The 20227-nt window shown below is 39.8% G+C and overlaps 2 protein-coding genes across 4 annotated transcripts in view; one reads left to right on the plus strand and one right to left on the minus strand.

The window, feature by feature from the left end:
• The window catches only part of lsp1a (lymphocyte specific protein 1 a), a 43952-nt gene extending 27160 nt beyond the window's left edge, over positions 1 to 16792 (plus strand). For all 3 annotated transcript variants that reach the window (XM_038705504.1, XM_038705505.1, XM_038705503.1), the window contains 6 exons: positions 112 to 193; positions 3901 to 4038; positions 5785 to 5880; positions 7511 to 7597; positions 7715 to 7823; positions 15990 to 16792. In XM_038705504.1, coding sequence (XP_038561432.1) covers positions 112 to 193; positions 3901 to 4038; positions 5785 to 5880; positions 7511 to 7597; positions 7715 to 7823; positions 15990 to 16012 — 535 coding nt within the window. In that variant the 3' untranslated portion in view covers positions 16013 to 16792. The remainder of the gene's footprint in view (positions 1 to 111; positions 194 to 3900; positions 4039 to 5784; positions 5881 to 7510; positions 7598 to 7714; positions 7824 to 15989) is intronic.
• prr33 (proline rich 33) lies at positions 10424 to 19720 on the minus strand. Its single transcript, XM_038705502.1, has 3 exons — positions 19525 to 19720; positions 19090 to 19134; positions 10424 to 13911 (listed from the first exon to the last, which is right to left on the minus strand). The coding sequence occupies exon 3, from the start codon at positions 13894 to 13896 to the stop codon at positions 10753 to 10755; it is 3144 nt and encodes a 1047-aa protein (XP_038561430.1). The 5' UTR covers positions 13897 to 13911; positions 19090 to 19134; positions 19525 to 19720; the 3' UTR covers positions 10424 to 10752.
• Positions 19721 to 20227: the final 507 nt, after the last annotated feature.

Here is a 20227-nt window from a genome sequence, read left to right on the forward strand (position 1 = left end):
AAGAACCACTTAAGGTGGAATTTAAGGAGAAATTAAGGGTTCATCAGGGTAAGAAAGTCAACACATTAAAGTCATTTTAACTGGTCATGTTTTGTGTTTTGTTTGAATCAGTAACAGCTTCAAGAAGACGCAACCTCTCGTACTGCTGCCCAAGATCGACGACAAGCTGGAGCAGTACGCCCACGCTGTGGAGGTAAGCTCACAAACACACACTAAAACACACACACAGTGTTAAGATGTGTTCGGAGAAAAAATGCCACCTGGTGCAGGTGTTTAAAGTGGTCAGAATTTAAAGACCCTGATCATATTGTTCAGTTGGTGAAGGATTAAAGATGGTTGTACTAGATATAGATGAACTGCATTTGAGGAGTTAACTTATGTTGATGTTCATTTATATTTATGCACTTATGATATAAGATATGAACATAATGACGTTGAGCTTGTTGGTTATATATGTTAATAAATGTGCACTGTCGTTATATATTTAGTTTTGTTCTGTTTTCCAGGCGTTTTGCTTTGCAAATGCACAAAGTATAATGAAGATTGTATATATTGGGATTTATTTTATTTTTTTGAAGAAATGCAAAGCACAATGAATGATTGGCAGGTGAATGATTGTTCCTGAAGTCACATAGTTGAAACAGTTTTGGGCAAAAAATATGCACTTTTCACCAGGGTGCAGGAACCTGTGCCGTGAAGTGCAAAAAGGAGAAAAACTAATATATAATACCAAACCCCTCCTCACCAGAGTAACGACCATAAAGTTCATCCTCTGGTGGCCATACGATGGTAGCAAAGCTCAGATGACATATAATAAATTGTGACAAAATCTGTGTGACGGCCTGTTCTCGTCTCAGGCGTCATATACCCACGCTTGACACAGCGTAGTTATTTCACGCAAAAGGTGCCCTTCAGCGTGTATAGGAGACTGGAAACACTAGTAGCGCTTCCGGTCGCTAACTAGCTAGCTTGCTAGCGAAATTTGTGTTTAAGGCGTCCCCCGAGTCAACTTACCATCAAGTTTGTGCCTCAACCTAAGTCAGTAAATATATGCATGTCAGCCGGCTAACCCTACAGCTGTGCTCATTGGCCGTGCAGGTAGGGTAGCCTCCTTTGTGTTGCAACACACTAGTAAACTGCAGCATTTCATACACTCACCAAATCGATCTTTTGCATAAAATAACTACGCTGTCTAGAGCGTGGGTATATGACGCCTGAGATGAGAACGGGTTGCGTGTAAAGAGGTAGGATGTGGTGGTGGATGGGTCACACCCACGACTGTCACACAGGAGAGCGGCATTCGAGTTCCATGTGAAATCAAGGAAATGTAGAGTTAAAAAGCGTTACTGACTTCCATTATGTGACTTCCGTTACTTTACTTAAACCCAAACCACAATCTTTTTCCAAACCTAACCAAGTGGTGACTTACTTTTTATACTGAAAGTCCAGTAACCCTGTTGCTGAACTGATACAGTAAACGCTCATTGGATTTTTCAACGGCCATATGATGTTATGGGGACACTTGACAGTCAACCTATTTTGTCATTTATGTATGAGGACGTGTTGCAAACAACAGAAAGAGACAGAGCTCCTGGTCAGTTCTGAAATTTGTCCCATGGAAATCCAGAGACACTTCTCACACACGCTAGCTTGCAACAGCTAATGCCTGTACAGTAGAGTTGGTGATTTGGCTGTGGTAAATAAAAAGGAGACTGCACAAACTGTCCAGAAGTCATATAATGTAAGTGGGAAAAACAGCTTTAGGGAAAGACACAATTACACAAAGACAAAGACAGGAATGCACACAAACACAGAAGGCCCATTGATCACATCCTGTTGGTTTCACTCATCAGAAACACACCTGTCTGCAGAGAAACTGTCTCACTGCTCAGAGCAGACAGGTGCTGCTGTGACTCATTCAGAGCAGCGTATACCGGCATTCAGGACGAGTTCGGGCTTATTCTCTTACCTGATTCACACCTGTTACACCATTCGATCACACTGTTTTGACCTGTACTCACGCTCAGTTCCTCAGTCTGAGCAGTTTAAAGGGCTGCTAGCGTCCCCAAGAGGCCACAGTGTTCTTTACAGCCACAGTATGAAGACAATGGATAGAATTAACAGATGATTTAGCTATTAGAGTTTACCAGTTGTGAGAGGGGTCAATCCTCTAGGGAGCAGGAACACAATCAGGACATTTCAAGTCACAATTCTGACCCTTTTAAAGAAATAGTTTGACATTTTGGGACATATGTTTAGTAACTTTCTGATGGAGTTAGATGAGATTGAGACCACTCTCCTGTCTGTACGCTAAATATGAAACTGCAGCCAACAGCTGGTTAGCTTAGCTTCACGCAAAGACTGGAAGCAGGGGAAACCGCTAGCCTGGCTCCATCCAAAGTAACAAAATCCACTTACCAGCACCTCTGACGCTCATTAATAAGAAAGAAAGAAATAGTCTGGTGCATAACCCCCAGTAAAAGTGTGAATGGTCATTTTCAAAACCCAATATTCAAAGCTCTGTATTTATATCCTTCCCTTCCCTGTTTTCACACTTCCCCTCAGGAATTTCCCAGGCTGATTAACAACACGGTGAGCTGCCTGTTGTAAACTCAAAACACTGTTATTTATGTAGCATTTAAAAAAAAAAAAATACAGGTTTGACTCAAAGTTCAACAGAGGACAGAAATTACAGGTGTGAAGAAAAAAGAATATTCTGACCGTAAACCAGTCTTGAAATGCTCTTTCTATCTGATAAACCTTATTCATATATAGTGTTTTGAAAGTATGGAAGTCCAAGGCTGCTGATACTAAAATAAAAAATGTTTAATTAAACTGAGACTTGATTTTTATTTAGAAAGAATAAATAATTGCATTAACTTGGGTACATATATGGATTTCCATGTATGTTTGTCAATTGAAAATGTGCCAAAACAAAAAGTTAAATGAAATCTTAATTGACAAACAATTCAGATTATAAACAATAATAATAAACAATAACGTGCATCCTAAACCTGAAAATCAAATAGCAAATTTGAATTTTAAATTTTTTTTTTTAAGCTTATTTATAATAAAAAATTAAAAGGAAACTGCCCTTTTCCTGATAAGATTTAAGATGATGAAAGGGCTTCACAGTCAAGAAAAAAAGTCCAATAATTAACCAGAAAGATCCATGAAGTGAAAAATGGTATGAAATAGTCCAGGAACTAAGAAAACACAAGTCATATATTATGGGGAAACCTTGAGGAATACTGTATATAATCTATAAAGTAAAAGAAATTATTTACATTAGTTGATATTCAAGAGAAAGCAGAAATGTCTTAAATGTAATTTGAAGTCATTTGAAATAAGGAGCATTTCAGACTAAACTCTTTTCCCATGGTCTCTTGGCTAAAATCAATATTTCAGTCCTTAAATTGAAACATTATTGTCATTGTATTTGTTGTTATTAGACTTAAACATCGAAAAACAGTAAAGATGTTAAGACCAAAATCTCATAAAATCATTAAGTCTTTATTTATTTAAACAAGTGAAACAATATTTCAGTGCATTTCAACTTGTTTTAAGTATTTTTTTTATATCAAGGTTCTACTGCAGCAACTTATTCTCTCCTGTTTCAAGATGCTGACATTCATCATCAGTTTTTACAAAATATTGTTGAATTACTGATTTGTAATTAGAAACAGGTTGACACATTCCCACTGCAGCAAATAGGAACATATCATTTCGCTAGGTCTGAATTATAGAAAGTATCTCATCAATTTGTGATAAGTTAATCAGAAATGAGTGAACGAGATTATTTTGTCCAAGCAGAAGTTTCCGTGAGCATGGTCTTACCAGAGACATGAAAATTACAAGGTTGTAATGTACACTAACTAACTCAGGGCTGTTGTTGTGCAGAACTCCCAGGAGGCACGGGCAGTGAAGGCATCACTGAACGACCTGCCTAGCTCACCTGAGGTCGTCGCCTCCAAGAAAAACCTATTTGAGGCCGGAGAAGCCTGGAGCCAAAGTCCCACCAAAGGAGCGACCTGCAAGGTGAGGAAACACTCAGACACCCGGTTTACTTTCTGCTGTCTTTAAAAAAACTGGTGTCCTGAAATCCTCTGATTTAAATGTAACAGATGTAGCCAGGGCACAAAAAGGGATGACTTGAGATGGTTTTCCAGCATTTATTTTCTCCTGCAGAAGACAGGAAAAAACATTAATTGCCTTCTGGTTTCTTTCTGCAGCTCAACTCCCTCAACAATACAATGTCAATCCATAATTCTTCATCATTCTTTTTCTTAAAATATATTCAAATACATTCATTTAACCTTACAGTGTGTATTTTGAGTGCACACCACTAGCTGAGAGCCTTTAAAATTGCCCGGAAAATCTTGAACATAAACTCTGACAACAAATCTCCAAATTAAATGAAAAACGGTTTCCAAAAGGGATAAAAGTGATACCTGGTGGGCAAAGTAAAAAGGTGTGTGGGGAAGGGTGACTAAACCGACACAATAAAAATTATAGCAATTAAAGAAAGCACATTCCTGCAGAAGGCAATCAAACCCATTAAATGCCTTCTGTTTTTTTCTGCACCTCTGCTCCCTAAAGATGCACAAGTACAGATCATGCACCAGGAAATGGATGTTAAAATCTCTGCAGTGTTATGTTGGCCGCATGACACTGTGTGCTGTTATAGAAATGGCGCCTAGAAAGGCAGGTAAAAACATCTATCAAAACAACACAAAACTACTAAGTTACATAGTTGTATTAACTGTAAACAATATGCATTAAAAGTTATAACAAACAGTTAAATTTCCAAAGAAAACAATCCATTAGCACAGCAGCATTTTTCTAAGCAACTTAACTTCAGCCATGCAAAAAACGGCACTGTAAGGGGAATAAAAATAAAAATAACGGTAAAAGAAAATGAACTCCCTTGAGGTAAAGTTCACCAATGTTCAACAAAATCATTAATTGATAAATTAAATTCACAAATTGGAAATAAGAATTAATAAAGTGGATTATTTAACGCCGTTACAGGAAAGTCAGACTTTGGTCACTTTCCCAGTGGTCGTATCGCAAATGCGTGGCACTAAACACCAGAGACAATGAGATGAATTAACAACAAAATTTTACAAGGATTGTCTTGTTTTTAAAGTTTAAGTTTTTCTAAAAACCAAGGCTATGTCATCAGAATAACATTTTAAGCCATAATTCTTCATCAGGTACAGAGAAATTAATCCATAAAATGTGATTTTTAAGAGGAAACTAGTTTCTGCTGAAAGACAGCTGACGTATTTCCTGTTTGTTCAATGTCTGATGAATACTGTACTGTACTGAAGACATGGATTGCATCACTGTGACAGATGAAAGAAACTGTAATTAATGTGGTGTCATACGCAATAATTAAACATAAAGTCTGACTAAACCTCAAAAGAGGGTCTGTTTACACACTAATGCAGCTCACAGACTCGGAAACGGAACAGGCTGCACACACAGGCGGCAGGAAACATCAGAATTAACTGATGATAAAGTGGCTTTGAATGTGTTTTTATTGAAGGTAAACAACTGTAAACTGTAAAAATGAATGCAGACCCGCAGGCAAATCTGACAAGAAGCAGACGGATCTCCCTCTTCTCTAACTCCTGGCAACAAAAAATAATAGTAATTTAATCAAACCAGACACTTAATTTGGAGCAAATTTCATCCGGATTCAGACTGAAAACTCACCAAACTGCTTCAGAACACTTCCCAGACACAAACAAAACATCTTTTTTATTATTTCTGCATCAGGACACTGAGGGGTTGAAGGTAGGCGTGGCCAGCCTGATCACTCAGTGGGTGAAGGGTCCGTCTGACGGCAGCAGACAGTCGCTCTGCAAACCGGCAGTAAGTCACAAACACATCATGAACATCTTGAATTCTTCTTTTTAAGCTCAGACTTGTCATTTTGGGCTGATCAAAAACCAGACGCGCTGCTGCGTTCTGAACCATTTGTAAGGGTTTCACCGCACAAGCTGGGAGACCTGCTAGGAGGGCATTGCAATAGTCGAGGTGAGAGATAACTGGTGGAGTGATGGTAGAGGACTCAATTTGTAGTTTGATGCTGTGGTGGATAGATTGCTTGGCTGAAATGACCAAGAGTTCAGTATTGAGGAACTTAAATTTCATTTTATGATACTTTATGCTTCTACATTTTAGAGTGAATATTGTACATTTTAATCCACTACATTTATTGCAGCTATAGTTAATTTTCAGATTAAGATTTTAAATTAAACAATAAATCAGAAGCTTATAAAATACAACACATTTTTCTGTCTTTTTTTTGCCTGTCTCGTTGTGACTCCTTGTCATATTTTCCCTCTCAGGTGGTTTTATTTCAATAACTGTTTCAAGCTCAAAGAGGTCAAATGATCCAATTGTTCACTGAAACGATCAGAGAAGTTCAAAATATGAAAACATTGTTTAGAATTTTGTTTTTTCTTCTTCCCTCAATCGTAACCTCAAGACCCCTCAGATTTATCTGGTGACCCTTTAGAGGGGCCTGACCCAGAGGTTGGGAACCACTGGATTACACTAGCTATTATAAACAAGTCAAAACTAGCTAATTGTACACATTGGAGTTAAAACTAGCTAATCTAAGCTAAGAATCAGATTTCAGTGGAATTACAGAAAGAGTACTTATTGATACATTAAGTACATTTTGCTGATACTATAATATATAGTATATTATATATTTATATTTTGTTTGTACTTTTACTTAAGTGAAGTATTTGAATACCACTGACACCACTGTGATTTGATGTGATGTGTTCAGGTGCAGCTTCAAAGTTAGTAATGTGAGGTTTCCCTCTTGTGGAGAAACAAGAAACAATATCCAAACTGTTCATTTGAAGGATTTCTCTACATTTCTACTATTTGAAAACTAACAAACCTACTGTGTAATTGTGTTTCAAATTAATAAAAAGAATATGTAGAAACCATGGGAAAAATTAAATAAGAAAATATCTATTTTTTTTTTCAAAACAATGTGCTCAATTGTACATGTTTTTTTATTGAAAGGTAAAAGCTTATATTTTAAACCTTGTGAAAGACAGAAGCTCTGACAGCAAAGATAAAAAAAAGTATCACACTTTTTAAAAAAAGATCAGTACGCTCAGTACTTCTGTGCTTTGTGGGTTGCCAGATTTGGTCTCTGTTCAGGCACGATGATGCCAAAACCTGGCAACCTCACGATAAGTCTTCAGGAAGCTGCAAACAGTCACTGTGCCAACTGCTGTTTAGTTAATTAGTGAAAGGTGTTGGTGGGTGTGTTTCTGAACCTTGAACAGAACCAGGCTAGCCGTTTCTCATTGTTTCCAGTCTTTATGCTAAGCTACGCTAACCAGGTCCTGACTTCAGCTCTGTAACACACAAACATGATATCTGAACCAAAACGTTGAACTATACCATTTTGATGCATCTTCTGAACACAGAATGTTGCCCATGTTTGTATTGATTACTGATTGATTTCTGTCAGGATGTGAAGCCTGGAGATGTGATGCAGAAAAAGAACATGTGGGAGGTGATTGGAGACTCATCAGGGCAGCCGGGGCAAAGGGCCAAGGTGAGCACACACAAATATGAAATGATAAAGATATGGTTAATATTTATTGTGCATACTTACAGGATGATAAATACATGATAGTGAAAATGAACAAACTTCTGTCTCATCTCTCTTCAGGTCTCAGCAGCTGGTAAAAAGTACAAATTTATCGTCACTGGTCACGGCAAATATGAGAAGATCCCTGTGGACGACGAGACCGGAGGAGAGTACACTAACGGAAAGTCTGGTAAGAACACAGAGAGGAAGTAGAAAAATGCTGCTGAAAAGTTATTGTGCTTAAGTGTTAAAACCTCTCCATGTTTCCCAAGATATGAAAACTTGTTGTTTCATGTGTGAAATCATATTATCACTTTAATTCCTCTTGTGGGGTTCAGTGGATAAAGAAAAACACTGATACTGCTGAGGGTCATGTTTCCATTTTATATAATTGGACATAATACTACAGTACAATCACTTCAGTATTTTTCCACATTGTTTTCCCATGTTTTTGTGTGGAAATTGGTCCAGTATTGAGCGAGCGCTCTCCAGTTGGCAGCCGTAAAACAGGACTGCAATGTAATCTTTGCGGGCAATTGTGCCCCATACGTCCTACTATCCCTACAGACATAGATTTTTTTTTTAAAGAGTAATATCCTTTTGGTTTTAAGCACAATAACACAAAAAAACAAAGACAACAAAGTCACACGATAACACAAACAAACTAACCGACCGAGGCAGTGGTAGACCAGAAACTCTTGTGTAAAATTACTGTTTTTATCAAGGGAGTCTGGTGGCTTTGGCGATGTCAATATAGTGACTGTTTCTGGTTAAGCAAAAAGTTCTTGCTCTTAAAAAAAAGGTATATCTTGGTACCAAACAGTACAATATTTGGCTCTGAGACGTACTCAGTTGTATGAGTTGTATTTTTATAAAAACTTTTTTTTTGCCAGATGAATGTAAAATTAAGATTTTAAACTAGTTTGGACGGAATCAGTGTCGATCCTCTGATATTCTGTTTGTGATTTTCCCCATTTTTCACACCAAAAGTCCAAAAGCTAGAAAACTTTGCCTAATCCAAAAGCTTAATTTTAACAGTGATCTGACATATTTTTTCAATTTGTTTTTTCCTGTGGAAAATTAAACCCATAGGCGTTACACGGACAATTAATGAAAAATCTTCCTGAATGTTTGTGGAAAAAATATGTTTGAAAAAATATTTCCCGAAAATATCTTGAAACAGCTGCTTCAACATTAGAGCAACACAGAAACACAGATAAAGTCAAGATGAGGGAAACTCTGTGCATTTATTTTGAAAATATCAACAGGTTCTGGCTCCTTAGAGAAGAATCACAGCAAATCTTCCCATTAAGGTTTGAATCTCTTAGATCTGAATCTAAATAAATCAACTCCTGCACACACATTACAGACAACTTTAGAAAAAAGTGTCACCGGGAGGTGTTAAAACTGGATAGCTCACGCTGCATTACAGTCATCTAAATCTACCTTTCTATGTCTCGTGACCTTTGACCCCACAGTTGACTGTCCCACTGACCTCCATCATGGCGGAGGCTGCTTTTCATAGTTCTTCTCTAACAACTTAAATAAGCTTTTAGCTCAGCGGCCGTCTTTCAAGTCACAATGAAATCAAGCATTTTGTTAGCATCTACTTGTTTGTGTTAAACTATTTAAAAATTATATTAGCAGAAACATTAGGGAGACATTTCTACGTGTTTCTAGCTTAGCTGTGTCCGAAATCGCTGCATGGTGCACATTATCCACTATATAGTGCACTAACAGTTTCCACAATGCAACATGCTGCACTTTATAGATGCAAAATGTATCATTGTGCAACTCTGCATGCAAAGTGACAGTAATTAAGTGTCCTGAATCTCAATTTACCGCTCACTGTTAAGTAAAGTAGTGCATGTCGATTAAATAGAGAGTAGTGAATGAGGGAGTGATGTCGGACACAGCTCTTGGCCTGCAGCTGAAACACTTCCAATGTAGATAGGCTGTTCGACTTTATGAAGTTTGCTTATGAGATGATTTTTCTTATTCACCTGGTTTTTCTTTCCTGTTATTCGAATCAGAGAGGAGATGAAAAGAGGCACCTTTTGAAGCTTTAAGATTGTTGAAATTGTTTAAAATGGAGAAAGATGTTGCTATTATACTGTACTTTCATCTATTGATGTTGCATTTGCTGTTTTTTTACATTATTGGCAATAAACTTAACAAGATAAAACTATAAAAATTAATCCCATTTTTGCTGTTATCTAATCTCCCTCCTCTGTGCCCCTCCACATCCAATCAAACCGTCTTTTTGTGCCAAGCTGACATGTGATTGGTGCATTTCTTTTGATCGAGCCGTCCCTGCGTTACGCCTCGCCACATCCTGTTTGATCCTGTTTGAACAGGAAGGAGGTGAAATTAAGATGCTCTATAAATGTTGCTGTCATTGTGACTTTAAGAAAGTTCAATCACAAAATGTAACTATCTACAGCCAAAAAAAAAAAATCATGCTTTAATATAAACATCCATTAACTACCGAGAGGTCTTACCCTGAGGCAAGTAGCACCATTTTTGAATAAAACTGGATATTTCAATGATCAGTTTCGAGAAACACTGACACCAATGATTTGTCTTAAAATCATTTTTCAATTTAATCTGTCTACAAGAACACAAATATTTAATTAAAACTTCTAGTGACTCAATTTTAAATTTAAGCTAAACACTTAAATCTTGAGTGAACTACTGCATATAAATAGTAAGTTTTCAAATCCACAATTTAACAATCTATATTTCTTGTGAACGTGTTGATGAAAGGAATAAATCAGAAGCTCCGAAAACTACTTTAAAACATAAACGCTTTAATCGGATGTGACGTCTGAATGACTTTAAGACGAACGTAGCTGTCTCCTTCCAGCTAGTCCACAAATACAAACATTTAACATCCAGACAACAACGCACACAAATGCAACACAAAGCATTTGTCAAGTATAAATTTCAGGCCGAGTTTTGTATAACACTGCCGCAAACTACATTAGTTTATCACAGAGACAAAGATTCCAGACCTGTACATTATTTCTGTTGCTAGGATTTCTGCACCCTGTACATTAAACACATATCATAACTTTTTTCTTTACATTTTTGTCTTGGCAATTTTTATTATATATATATTAAGTAACCGTGAACCCTCTCGCTGTTCTATTAAAGTCTTTTGGTTCCTCGTCTTTACCTTTACGCCCAATTAGACCCATTTCAAAAACGGTTGAAATTTTTGTCACCGGCCTCGACGCCGCCTCTTTAAGCCTTTTAGCGTCAAACTTTGGACTAAACAGCAGCACAGGCAGCCGGTGTGCAAATGAAGGTATCTCCTTCAGCTCGTCCTTTATCTCTTGCTTCTTCTCCTCCTCGCTTTTGTTTAATTCGATCTGGTGCATGATGTTCTCTTTAGTGGAAAACATTTGGAAGAGGACAGCGTCCCACATTTTTGTTGCCTTGGGAGCGTCTTTGGTTTCGTTCTTGTCCTGAGCATCAGGCTTGTCGTCGGCCTTCTCATCGGCCTTCTCGTCTGCCTTTTTCACCTCACTCTGGTCCTGCCCAGTGGCCTCCTTCGGAGAGCCTATCTCTGGAAATTTTGGCTCCTCCTGCTCCACCACCATGTGCTTCTTGAGTCGGGACCAACCGCTCACTTTAGATTTCATTCCCTTTGGCTTTTGTATGACTTTAAGAAGGGGCTCGGCTGTTGGGAGGGATTCATCGCCTTCCTTTTTCTCAGGTTTAAGTGCTGATTCTGCTTTCTTATCTTTTCCTTTGTCTTCACTTCTTATTGTCTCAGCAGCAGACATCTTAACAGGCAGAGCAGGCGATGCCGTGCTTGGCTTTGAGCCTTCGGCTTTAGTCTTGGTGGGAGCGACAGCTTTTGCTGGCTCTTTTTGACCTGAGACGTCTGCTTTTGTCTGAGTTCCTGATTTTTGCTGGGCAGTCTGGACTTTATCTCTGCCCAAAAGCTTTCTTACTGCCTTGAGAGGATCCTGGTCGTCACCTTTGGGCAGAGGATGTTTGGCTTCAGGAGTTATTGTCTTTGGTTTTGTGACTTCTTGAACTGCTGTTTCCACCTTTTGTTTCTCAGGAGTTTTCTCCTCCACTGTTGGAGGTTTCACCTTTGCCGTTTGTTGAATCACAGTTTTTTCTTGTTTTGCTGCAACCTGACTGGAAACTGTACTTCTCTCTTGTGTTAATGTTGTTCCGAGGGTGTCAGATGCTTGTGAAACAATAATAATAGGGACTGAGAGGGTGGCAGAAACTTTCTCATCTTTTAGAGGGGCTTTATCCACGTCTTTGGAGAGTTCTTTGACTTTAGAAACCTCGTCCGTAACTTGTCCCATCACAGATAGTTCTTGGCTGGATGTTTTATCTTCTGCTGATTCCTCTTTTGTAGTTTTAACCTCCTCTTCAGTTGGCGTCTTAAAACTGGAGATGCCAAATGCTGGAGAGAAGGTTTTGATTCCTCCATAAGCGGCATATTCAGCTGGTGTCAATCCACGGTAAGTAGATTTTTGTGCCACTTGGGTTGGGGTTTTAGGTCTCTGAAAGGCTACAGGTGATACACCAGAAGGTGATGGCCCATATGTAGGTGTCCTTGGTCTTTTAAAGCCAGGTGATGTGGTCATAAGCCGGGAGGCCTCGTATGTTGGAGTCAGAGGCCTCTGATAGCCATAAGAAGTCACTACTGGTGGTGTTGGCCCAGATGTTGGAGTTTTAAGTCTTTGGGAGGCAGCTAGAGCAGTTGGGATCTTTTCTCTTGTCAGATCAGGCTCTGATTTTGACTTTCTAATACTTTGTTGAATTGGTTTAGCTAAAGGTGTCAAGCCTGAATTAATGTCTCCATTCAGTATTGTTTCACTAGGCTTAGGCTCGGTAACCTTCACACCTTGGGAATCCAGTGAGCTGTTTGCAGCAGAAACAGTTTGGGGCGTTCTTGACCTCTCTGGCTCTACTGTGATTGGCGACACTGCAAACAAAAGAGGATTGGGTCTTGAGATTTCAAAGACGGGCGTTGTAGCCCGCGTCATATGGTATGCCGGGGTTTTAGGCCGTCCTGCTGAAGTTCTTAATGTCTGGAACTCATGAGTGGGTGTTTTAACTCTGTCAGACGTTGGAGTGGCTCGTTTGATTTCGGACGTTGGAGTGGCTCGTTTGATTTCGGACGTTGGAGTGGCTCGTTTGATTTCGGACGTTGGAGTGGCTCGTTTGATTTCAGACGTTGGAGTGGCTCGTTTGATTTCGGACGTTGGAGTGGCTCGTTTGATTTCGGACGTTGGAGTGGCTCGTTTGATTTCGGACGTTGGTGTGGCTCGTTTGATTTCGGACATTGGAGTGGCTCTCTTGATTTCGGACGTTGGAGTTGCTCTTCTGATTTCAGACGTTGGAGTTAAGATTGTATTTATTTCTGCTATTGGTGTAGTGCCTTTTCTGACCTCGGATTCTGGAGACAAATCTTGTTTTGTTTCTGCAGGTGTTTTGCTTTGAGGTACTGTGCTACCAATGGCAGTTAATCCAGTTGAGTCATACACTGGTGGGGTCCTGGATGTCTCATAGTACGATGTGCTCGCTGTGTACATCCTAATTTGAGGGACTTCAAACATCGGTTTGGGCGATCTTGAAGGTTCAGTTGCTTTGAATGTTGGACGTGGACTTTTGGATTTTATGAACGGGGTCAACACAGTGAGAGGACGAATTAAAGCTTGACCCCCTGTTGCTGGATAAGGAGTCAGACCTGGACTTGTGGGCTTTGGCTGCAGGGTTGCTACAGCTGCAGCTGCTGGTACTGTTGCCTCAGGCACAGAAAAGGCTGGTGAGACTCCAGAAATGTGGGTCGATGCTGAATATGAAGAAACAGTGTTAACATGCTGCGAGTGAGTGTACGACGGCATTGCCACTGTCTGAGGTGAGAACCTCACTCCTCTGCCATAAGCTGCACGTTGCGGGTAAGGGGAGGCCACATGTTGATACAGCGGCCTGACGGTGAACCGTGGAGGCTGCTGGATGCTGTAGAGGCTGAGCGGTGTCTCTGGAGTCCTCGGAGGTGTACAGTGGTCACTGTGCTCAAGGTCAGGGCTTGCTTCGTTCACAGGTGAAAGGCTGGAGCGGAAAAGTGCGGCAGGCTGTGAAGCCTGAGTGGAGGCCTTTTTCTTGGCAGTTCTCTTGAGGAGTTTCTGAAGCCGAACGTTGTCCTTTCCAGGTTTGGGCAGCAGGGGTGGGGGGTACTGCTGGGAAAGCAGGCCCGGCTGCGTGACAGCACCATAAGCGACAGCCATGAGCGCTTCAGCACCCTGGGGAGAAAAAAATCAGAAATACCGAGTCATTAAAATTCAGTTTTATTGATACAGCGGCAATTCATAACTAAAGTTTTCTCTTTGCACTTGTCATATAGAGTAGATCTAGACCGTACTATTTGTCATATTAACCGAGACCCAACAATTCCAATTATCAAGTATAAAGTTCAGGCCAAATTCCCGGACTTACCGAGACCTAAACTCTGGACCTGGTCACGATTTGTGCACCCGTTCTTTATTTTTTTGCATGTCACATTAGACCTAATTAAAGTAGCAGTGAATCCCTCGTGGTTCTATTAAACTCTTTTAGATTCAGTTTCATAAGTTTTTTAAATATTGATGCGTCTTAATGAGCTTTTCCTTTCCTTTATTGTAACTATTTTGATGAAATTGGTCCATTGTTGGTTATGATTCACATTTAAAAAAAACATGAAATGGACACTTTAACTTTCTAGATAACTAGTCAGGGCACAACAATAACGGTGGCCCGATGACCCTGGGCCAGTAAAAGCAACGTCGGGACAGTTGAACTAGCAACTCATCGGCCCGATAAATGAAAAACTCAACATCCTGCAGTTGCTTTGCAGCTACTGGCGCACACCGTTGTCCAATCCAGATCTGTAGTTACGTTGACAAGTGGTTGTCAAATGTTATTTCTCTAATCTCAATCAAGCGGCAACCTCTGGGTCTGAAAGTGAAACCATGCGTGCCTCCCATTTTTTGTAGCAGGTATGGACTAGCGCTACCAGTGCGCAACACATTCTCATCTCAATGCGTCATAACTGACGCTTTCAGACAGTGTGACAAAGCGTAAGGATTTTACGCTACAGGTACCCTTCATGAAATGCCCCCGTTTGCTACGTTGCAGCAACACAAGGGATGCTAACCCTACCTGTTAGCAGCTGTAGGGTTAGCCGGTCAACATGCATAAATTCATGGACTTAGGTTTAGAATCTAAAATTTCTGATGGATGTGGTAAGGGTGGGGGCTTCAGGGGGCTGTCAACACCTTTATCACGAACGTAGCTAGCTAGCACTTCCGGTCTGTACGGGACGCCCAGAGCGTCTCATAGAGATGCTTCCAGACACACCCGGTGCGTCTCACACAGACGTCAAATAACTACGCTTTGTCACTCTTTCTCAAATCGTCGGTATATGACGCCCTGAGATGAGAACGGGCTGCAACAACCGATCTACTGCGCATGTATGGAACGTGTCTGCCATGCTGACTGCTGAAGGTAGTATAAACAGTTACGCATACCCCTCTGATAATTTATTAGTCACGCGGACCCTAGCGTATTCGTGGATGCGGAAAGTATAATTCTTGCCTTAACGGCCAGCAGGGGGCGAGTCCACTGGTTGCATAAAGAATTCCGGTTTCATTAGTAGTAATGGTAAAATATTGCTACTTCTCAGCTGAATTATTACCTCAGTAAACATTTTCATAATGAGTTTATGGTCTCAGTCGCTAGTTTCAAGTATTCTTCAACACAACATGATGTTCATTGAGTAAATTACACTCCTATTTAGGGGGAAATAGATAAAAAAAATGCAGCATATGCTTTTGGGCGGGACTACCTTGTGATTGACAGGTCACTACCACGGCGACTTTAGTTTAGTTTTTTTATATCCAGGATGTATTTAATAACCAATTAAACAAATTAACAGTATAACATAACTTACAAGTCTTTGGTTTTGTTGTAACACTGAATAACTTTTGGAAGAAGGGCCAGTAAAAATTGTCTTCGGGCCAGTAAGTTTCAAACCGGGCCAGTTGGTTTGAAACGGTTAACCAGCCCTGCTGGTGAATCTTTAATAATAACTTGATCCTGAGGCAAAAATAAAAATTCCAGTAAATAAAATCATCAGAATCATATCATATCAAACTGTCTGTCCCATAACCCATGGATTTACAGTAAACCAAAAAACTTCACGTGGCTTAAAAAGTCTGAAATCTAAGCTGATGAACCCTTTATGAATTCTGTTTAACTTTCACAAATATAATGGTAATAAAATAGTGATTTGGACCACTTCATAATCTGCATACTAAAAACTTTCTTTTTGTGTCTTTCGCAGATTTATATCATGGTGATTACTGAAGAGGTGTCGTCTCCTCAGGTGGTTTCCGCTTTGATCTCACAAAAACATTCGCTGGCTATAAAGATGTCAAACAGAACAGTTTCAGGCTCAATATTTCATTTATATCAAATAAATCACTTCTGACTCTCAGTTGGACAAGTACAAGCCCAAAAGATTTGATTATCAAATATCTCTTTGATTTTGTATTTTATTTTCTGACATCCTGTTTCTATTATTATGTATATATCTGACTGTGAGCTTTAGTGTTTGTGTATCATTCTCCACTACAGTGTTTAGGTGAATCATTCCCAATGTCTGGTTGATACTTGTATGACGGTGTGTAGGGAAACGTAAGTGTTTTGAATAGAAATAGTTTACATGTTTCAATCACGTAGCGTTAATGGATGACACTTGTGTTGTGTTGTGTTATCTGTCCTGCACTTATCTTTGGCTAAAGAACAATCTGATGAGCTTGAGAGGGAAGAACTGTAAAAGTTTGATACTGATGATAAAATAACACTGAAAGTCTATTAAAAAAACATCATCTCGTGGCTCACTTGGTGCAGCCATGAACCCAAAATTACTTTTATTTGGTATCTGGTAATATTTTGATATTACTTCTCAATAACCTTCATCACACGGACACCTGATCTATACAATCAAACTATTTCCTGTGTATGTTTTTATCAGCTCTGTACTACTGCAGACACTTTTTACCTTTGATATTCAGTAACTGAGATTTCTGATTGTATGTGTTTATACCCCTTTTCTTAAATAAATTAAAATAATTTTCTACTTTTTCAGTGCCCTCCATTTGATCTAATTTTTGTTTTATATTTATTGTTAATGTATCAAGCTTGAACAAGACATTATACCCTTTTTACATCTGAAATGTCCATCCACTTTGGCCCAAAGCAAGATACCTCAGGAACTACTGGCTAAATGTCTATAAAATCATCAGTGGAAATTCATGGTCCCCAGAGCATTTGTTGACCCCTTGAACTTTCCTGTTGTGCCAACATCCGGCCAAAATTTCTACTTGCTACACAAGAAGTGAAATCAGTCAAAATGAAATTTCCTGATTTTAATTTTCCTCTTCCGCAGAGGATGAGCCCCTTTTGATTTGAATGAATCTTTTCTCCAGTGCCACCAGCAGGACAAAATTCATATTTTAGTTCCACTGAGAATAGCTAAATTTGTATTGACTAAGGAGGATGTGAAGGGTTTAAATAGTTCAACAAGTTGAGAAGTGAATATATTAAGAGAGCAACAATGCTGGTTTGTTTTTAGCCTGATGATGCTGACATTTAATTAAAGTGCTAATAATAGCATTTCAAAAGAAGATTATAAAGTTATTGAGGTAGAAAGTGTTGTATATAAGATGTTAAAACCAAGAGTTTATAGATCAGAGTGGAATAAACTATAAAGATTCAAGTAAAAAATTTAACAAATGAAATTTAAAAGCGAATTAAGAAAATTCTAATATAACGTGAATTTTTAGCATAGACTAAAATGTTAACATTGATGTCTGATGAAAACTTTTCATCAGCCTGTGAAATGTTCTCCTACAGTCTGTCATCCTTCTACTGAGGTGCAAACAGAAATATCAGTAACTTGTGTTTAAAGAGATTTCAATGCAGTTACAAAACCTGTGTCCTAAACTCCACGCACAGATGTACCGAGTATAAATCATCAGGTTAGTGACTTGGAGTGCTGTATATAAAAACCAGAGATCAGTGCTGCAAGCTGGAAAACCAACAGGAGAATCCAGCTGAGCTCTTCCTGGATGATGTTACCTCCTCACTGCTGATCCTGGAAGCTTTTACTTGGCCTAATTTTAGTTTGAAGGCAGAGAGGAAGCTGGCCAATCACCTGCTTCCCTTTTTTAAGACTCTTGGCTTTTTTTACAGGCTGCATCACTTTCACTGAAAACAATAAATCAGAGTGCAGATCAGATGGAGCCTCTGATGCTAACAACTTCAAATTTGGAAATTTTGATTGAGGCCCAGAGAAGCTTCCTCCTCTGGGGAGCTGGAATATGATTGGAACATTTGAAGCCCTGTTTTTATTTTGATGTTTCTTGTGAGCTTTAGCGCTAGAGGAAATAATGATTCATCCTCCAGAAACTATTAACATCAGCAAATGTCATGAAATCTAGTTAGTGGTGTTAGTAAGAGAAATCTCGTCATGATGGTAGCACTAGAGGAAAGGTGAAAAGACTAGTATTGGGTCAATCCTTTGCCTCAAATTTCTATCTGATATTACCCTATGCTTGTGTTGAGTTCTTTCCTCTATAAGTAAAATCAGATCTACCGATCAAGATATCAAATCTTTGATAAGAGAGGAACTTGCAGGTCTACGTTTCTGTGAGGTTACAGTTTACAGGCTGAGCTTTAAGTGCAGCTTTGTCGTGTCAGGATCCTTCTGTCGCCTCTTCCCACATAAACACGCACATATAGATGTGTATATATATCTGCTGAAGGGTGAAAGTGAATGCAAAACACCTGACCTCATGACATCATAGCCCAACGACCCTGGTTAGGGCCTCAGAAATATATTTGCGCAGAGAATACCCAATTGCATAAGAAGAAAAATTTGATTTAAAAATTTAAAAATAACACTGCACAACGTAACGTTAGTGCAATGAATTTGAACTTTAGAGTCAGATAAATTTATTATAAGACTATCCAGAGGGCTTGGGTTACAAATGAAGGATCCCTGACATCATTCAGTCTGTACAACTGTTTAATATCCTCAGTTTACTATGTGTGTCACTTCAGTGAAATGTAGGCCAGAGCTGGTTGTGTTTTAAAGCTCCACCCCTCCCACCCGCCTCCCTCCCTGAACCTGCTGCCAGCCTGACACATGAGAGCTCACTCCTCCTTTTAAGGCTCTGGTAGGCTTGGTATTTGGAGCACCTTCAGGGTGCAAGTTCAAAAGAGGAAAGTGTAATAATAGCCGTGTAATAAAAACCAAGTTGGTCCACAATAGCCTCCTTAAGTAAATGAATCCTCCCCAAAAAGTCATTAACCTCCACTGAAGTTATGAGGCTTCACACTCAAACACAGCAAACAGTGAGTAAAAAGAAGGAACATACCAGGTAAAAACTTGTTGATGTTCAAAGTGCTCCACGCAGGTTCCCCTTCACAGAACAAGAGAGAACATTCATTCAGGTTGATGTGAAATATCGAACTTGACTTTATTCACAACAGGAAGGTAACAACTCAAAGCTAGAATGTGATCATCACTCAGTCATGCCTCATTGCAGCCAGGACAAATAAATGACAGGGCAGAGTGTGTTTTGAAGCCACAGGGAGTAGAAACAATGCAAGGCTAACATGTAGCTCAGTGCTGCTGGTGCTTCACTGTTGCACTGAGGAAAAGAAAAGACACCCTGAGGTCTCCGAACATGTCTGATCTCTGGCTGCAGAGGTGGGGGTTCTGCCCTCGACAGCAGCCGCCTCCCTAACTCTGTTAACAGCTTCCATGCGCACTATCTGGAGTATAAAAGGTGTAAATATGGCGTGTTTACCTGTGCGACTGCTGCTCGGGGGGCGGCCGGCCGGCTGCTGCCTGCTTGTCCCAGCCTGGAGTGTCAGAGCGGCAGGTTCATGTTGAGCCCAACTCGACCCCCCTTCCTACAAATGGAAGGAACAGAAGCCATGGCAGTCCAAAAATAAATCCTGAACCCTGTGAGCAGAGTGACAGCAGCGTCGCTGTGATAGCAGAGAGAGGCGAGGCGAGATGCAGCACCAACAGGCCACAGGACCTTAGGTTTCACCACCTCAGGGCTCTAAAAGTGGGGTCTGAGGGCCACCCAGGGGTCCTTTAAGGATGTACTTGGGATCCGGCAGGGGGCTCAACTGTGCTCTCAGAAAAATGATTCGCAGAATTTCACATGATTTGAATTCTAGAGGAAGAATCCTAACTCATGGGTTCTTGATGGGATTAGGGGGGTGTGAGGGGTTCTCAGCACCTACACAGGTGGGTTGTAAATACCTGTTTACTGGAGAAGTGTTAAGAGTTGCTTAACGGTGATACACGGGAGGTTAGGGGTCCTTCAACAAGTTCCGAGGATATTTAGGTGGGTTCTTAGCATTCTTGGTGCTCAAAGGTTCTTAGTCAGGGGATCTTTTAATGGGGTTTGTTTTCTAGTCCTATTTGAAGTTTGAGTGGCAGGCATCACTGATGTGATTCTAAAGCTCCTAGTGGGGTTATTATGCCACATTCATGTC

This window comes from Micropterus salmoides, unplaced genomic scaffold (assembly GCF_014851395.1).
Source record: "Micropterus salmoides isolate LMB-PRFRI ecotype aquatic unplaced genomic scaffold, ASM1485139v1 Ms_hic_scaffold_8, whole genome shotgun sequence".
Taxonomy (NCBI): Eukaryota; Metazoa; Chordata; class Actinopteri; order Centrarchiformes; family Centrarchidae; genus Micropterus; species Micropterus salmoides.